At 63.8% G+C, this 3,007-nt stretch overlaps 1 protein-coding gene across 1 annotated transcript in view; it reads right to left on the bottom strand.

Moving 5' to 3' along the window:
- Positions 1-6: 6 nt before the first annotated feature.
- Positions 7-3,007, bottom strand: part of TNPO3 (transportin 3) — a 19,959-nt gene continuing 16,958 nt past the window's right edge. The window contains exons 17-23 of the mRNA XM_031065135.1: positions 2,438-2,596; positions 1,906-2,000; positions 1,620-1,776; positions 1,139-1,306; positions 896-1,008; positions 233-323; positions 7-156 (exon numbers count right to left, since the gene is read on the bottom strand). Coding sequence (XP_030920995.1) covers positions 263-323; positions 896-1,008; positions 1,139-1,306; positions 1,620-1,776; positions 1,906-2,000; positions 2,438-2,596 — 753 coding nt within the window. The 3' untranslated portion in view covers positions 7-156; positions 233-262. The remainder of the gene's footprint in view (positions 157-232; positions 324-895; positions 1,009-1,138; positions 1,307-1,619; positions 1,777-1,905; positions 2,001-2,437; positions 2,597-3,007) is intronic.

Below are 3,007 nucleotides of genomic sequence, written 5' to 3'. Positions count from 1 at the left end.
GCCCAGCCCCGGGAAGGCGGGGCCGCCGGGACCCCCGAGCCCTCCTCCCTCCCGTGGCTCCGGACTCCGGGACGCGCTGGAGCGGGCGAGAGCCCTCGGCTGATTGTGGGACACATTCTTGGGTTGCTGTTTCCTGTCTTCTCCTTAGAGACATTCCTGGCAGGAGGAAGGCAGCTTCAGCCCTTTGTCCCCGATGGCCTGTGGGGTGGGGGACCCCAGAGCCAGCCCTTACCTGGGAGACAGGTGCCACGTGGAGCCGGAGCTATCGGAACAGGCGGGTGAAGTCCCTCAGAGCCCAGCAGACTTGTTTACATTCCTCAGCACTGCAAGACAAGGGGGGACACCGGGGGGTGACCCCAAGGAAGGGCAGGTATCCTGCCGAGGGATGGGAGCTAGGAGCGTGACAGCTCAGCTCCAAGGTGTTGGGAGAGATGAAGGGACAATCATCAGGGCAGAACGAGGTAGGCAGCCCCCGGGACTGTCCCTGGAGGAGACCTGTGTGCCACCACAGTGGTGGCTGGGTGGAAGGAACCAGCTGCCCCCAGGCATTCAGCCTCTGGGATTTGTCCAGGGACAAGGTGGAGCCAGGCAGAAGGAGGTGATGTTCCCAAAGCAGCTGGTGGCCCTGGGAAGGGACAGGCCTGGGCAGGGCTTGGCAGCTGGAACCAGTGACTCACGGGGATGAGGAGGTGGCTCAGAAGGGCCCGTGGCTCCGCAGGAATTGGGCCAGGCAGAAAAACCCGTTGGGTGATGGCAGAGGCGCCACACGGCCCCAGGGCCCCGTGCAGGCAGATGGCACATCCCAGCAGGACCAACAGCACAGACAGGGCTGCGGCTGCTGGAGGCCAGCCTGAAGGAGGGAGCTGGTGCCAGCTGTAGACCCCACGGCACTCACCTGGTGACCTGCTTGTGGAAGTCGGTGAGCTGTTTGTGTGTCACCTGGATGGCTCCGCCCGTGGTTTCCTTTGGCAACCCCTTCAGCGAGTTCTCCAGCCAGCGGCAGAACGTCTGTGCCAGGCAAAGGGAGCAACTCGGAATGTGGAGCGCAACCTGGCTCCCGGGCCCTCCCTCGGCAGAGCTTGGGGGTCCCAGCCCTGCCCCTGGGGCCCACCCTGTCCCTCTGGGTCCCTCCCCTCACCGGGCGGTCGATCTGCATGATCTCCCAGAGCACCTCGGCGACATCGGGCAGGGTGTAGGGCGGGAGGCAGAAGCAGCACGTCTGCAGGAGCTGGTTCACGAGCTGCTGCCCCAGCTGGGTCATCACCTGGTTGATGAGCTCCTTCCGCACCTCAAAGTCCTCCTCATGCTGTGGGAGGAAGGAGAAGGGGGTGGGCAGGGCCTGGGGACAGGGACACACTGGTCCTGGGGACAGGGATAAGCTCCTCGCTCTGCAGGCAACCCCCAGAGCTTCTCTGCCAGCAGTGGTGGAGAAACCAGGGTGGCTTGTGGGGACAACAGGACAGGGCAGATCAGGATGGTGGGGCTGACAGGGTTTGGAGCAGCCTGGGACACTGGGAGGTGTCCCTGCCATGGCAGGGGTGGCACTGGAGGGGCTCTGAGGTCCCTTCCCACCCAGCCCATCCCACAGTTCCACGGTGACATCCCCGTGTGTCACTCACATCGTTGGCCACCCCGGTGTGGATCAGATCCCGCAGGAATTTCATGACGCTGCAGTTGGCGTCCCGGTGGTCCAGGGTGGTGGCAGCGATGGCCCACTGCAGGATGGGGATCATCACCTGGCTGCGCAGGAGGGTGATGGGGCTGCGCTGGATGAACCTGCCCGGGGACACAGACGGACATCAGGGCAGGGCCTGCCTCTCCCCGCCCCACTGCTCCTGTGGGTGCTCCCACGGAGACCCTCCAGGAGGGGAGAGGGGCTGGGTGGCCCGTGCAAGGAGGTGGCACCTGGCTGCCAGGCGGAAGAGGTCATCCACGGTGTCCGGGTGGTTCTGGAGGCCGTTGGGTTGCTCGAGGAGCTGGAAGGTGGGGATGCAGAGAGCCTGGGGAGAACAGGGACCCATCAGCAACTATGTGGGATCACTCCTCAAGCTGCCCTTCCCCGCATGGAACAGGCCAGGGCTGCCCCATCCCTGGAAGTGTGGACAGGCTGCAGGGGGCTGGGGACAACCAGCATAGTGGAATGTGTCCCTGCCCATGGATGGGCTTCAAGGTCACTTCTCACCCAAACCAGTTTGAGATTCTATACAGACTGGATATTAGGGAAAATTCCTCCTGGAAAGGCTGTCCAGCCCTGGCACAGCTGCCCATGACAGGGGTGGAGTCCCCCACCCCCAGAGGGACTGAAAAGCTGTGTGGATGTGGCACTTGGGGACAGGGTCAGTGGTGGCCTCGGCAGTGCTGGGGGACGGCTGGACTCGATGGGCTCAGAGGATTTTCCACCCTGAGTGCCACTGTGATTTGGGCAGGTGGGCCCCACCTGCAGCATGTCGAGCAGGCCCTGCCGGCAGCCCTCCTCCATGCCGTACTCATCCACCAGGATGCTGCCCAGGTAGAGGAAACAGGAGTGCTGGTGTTCCCGGTACACATTCACCATCTGGGGAGACAGGAACGCTGCACAGGCACCGCCACATCTGCCCTGACCCCACATCCCCAGCCTGTCCCCTGTGGGCAGGGACATCCCAACGGACTCGCTCAGGTCCTGGGACCATCTCTGTGCTGAGGCCACCTGAGCCAGCAGCACTTCTCCATGGAAGCTTCCCTTTGGACCCTGTCGGGAGCCAAGTGGAACAGGGAACACCCAGCTCTGGGATTCAGGGATCCTTCCCTCAGGCTGGGTTACCTCCCCAGGGAGCTGCACCATGCAGGGTTTCACACACACACACGGGGATCCACAACCTCCCTGCACCCCCCACCCCAAAGCCTCTCTCCTCCCCAAGGGTTTATGCTGGAATTCCCAAGACTGCCAGGACTCACTGCAGCACTTCCCCACGCCCACAGCCACCCCTGCAAGGCTCGCGGCAGCCACAGCGAACTGAGCCAGCCACCC

This window comes from Geospiza fortis, unplaced genomic scaffold, assembly GCF_000277835.1.
Source record: "Geospiza fortis unplaced genomic scaffold, GeoFor_1.0 scaffold30, whole genome shotgun sequence".
In the NCBI taxonomy this organism is placed as follows: Eukaryota; Metazoa; Chordata; class Aves; order Passeriformes; family Thraupidae; genus Geospiza; species Geospiza fortis.
Note: the sequence above shows the minus strand (reverse complement) of the source record. Positions and strands in the feature narration are given on the sequence as shown.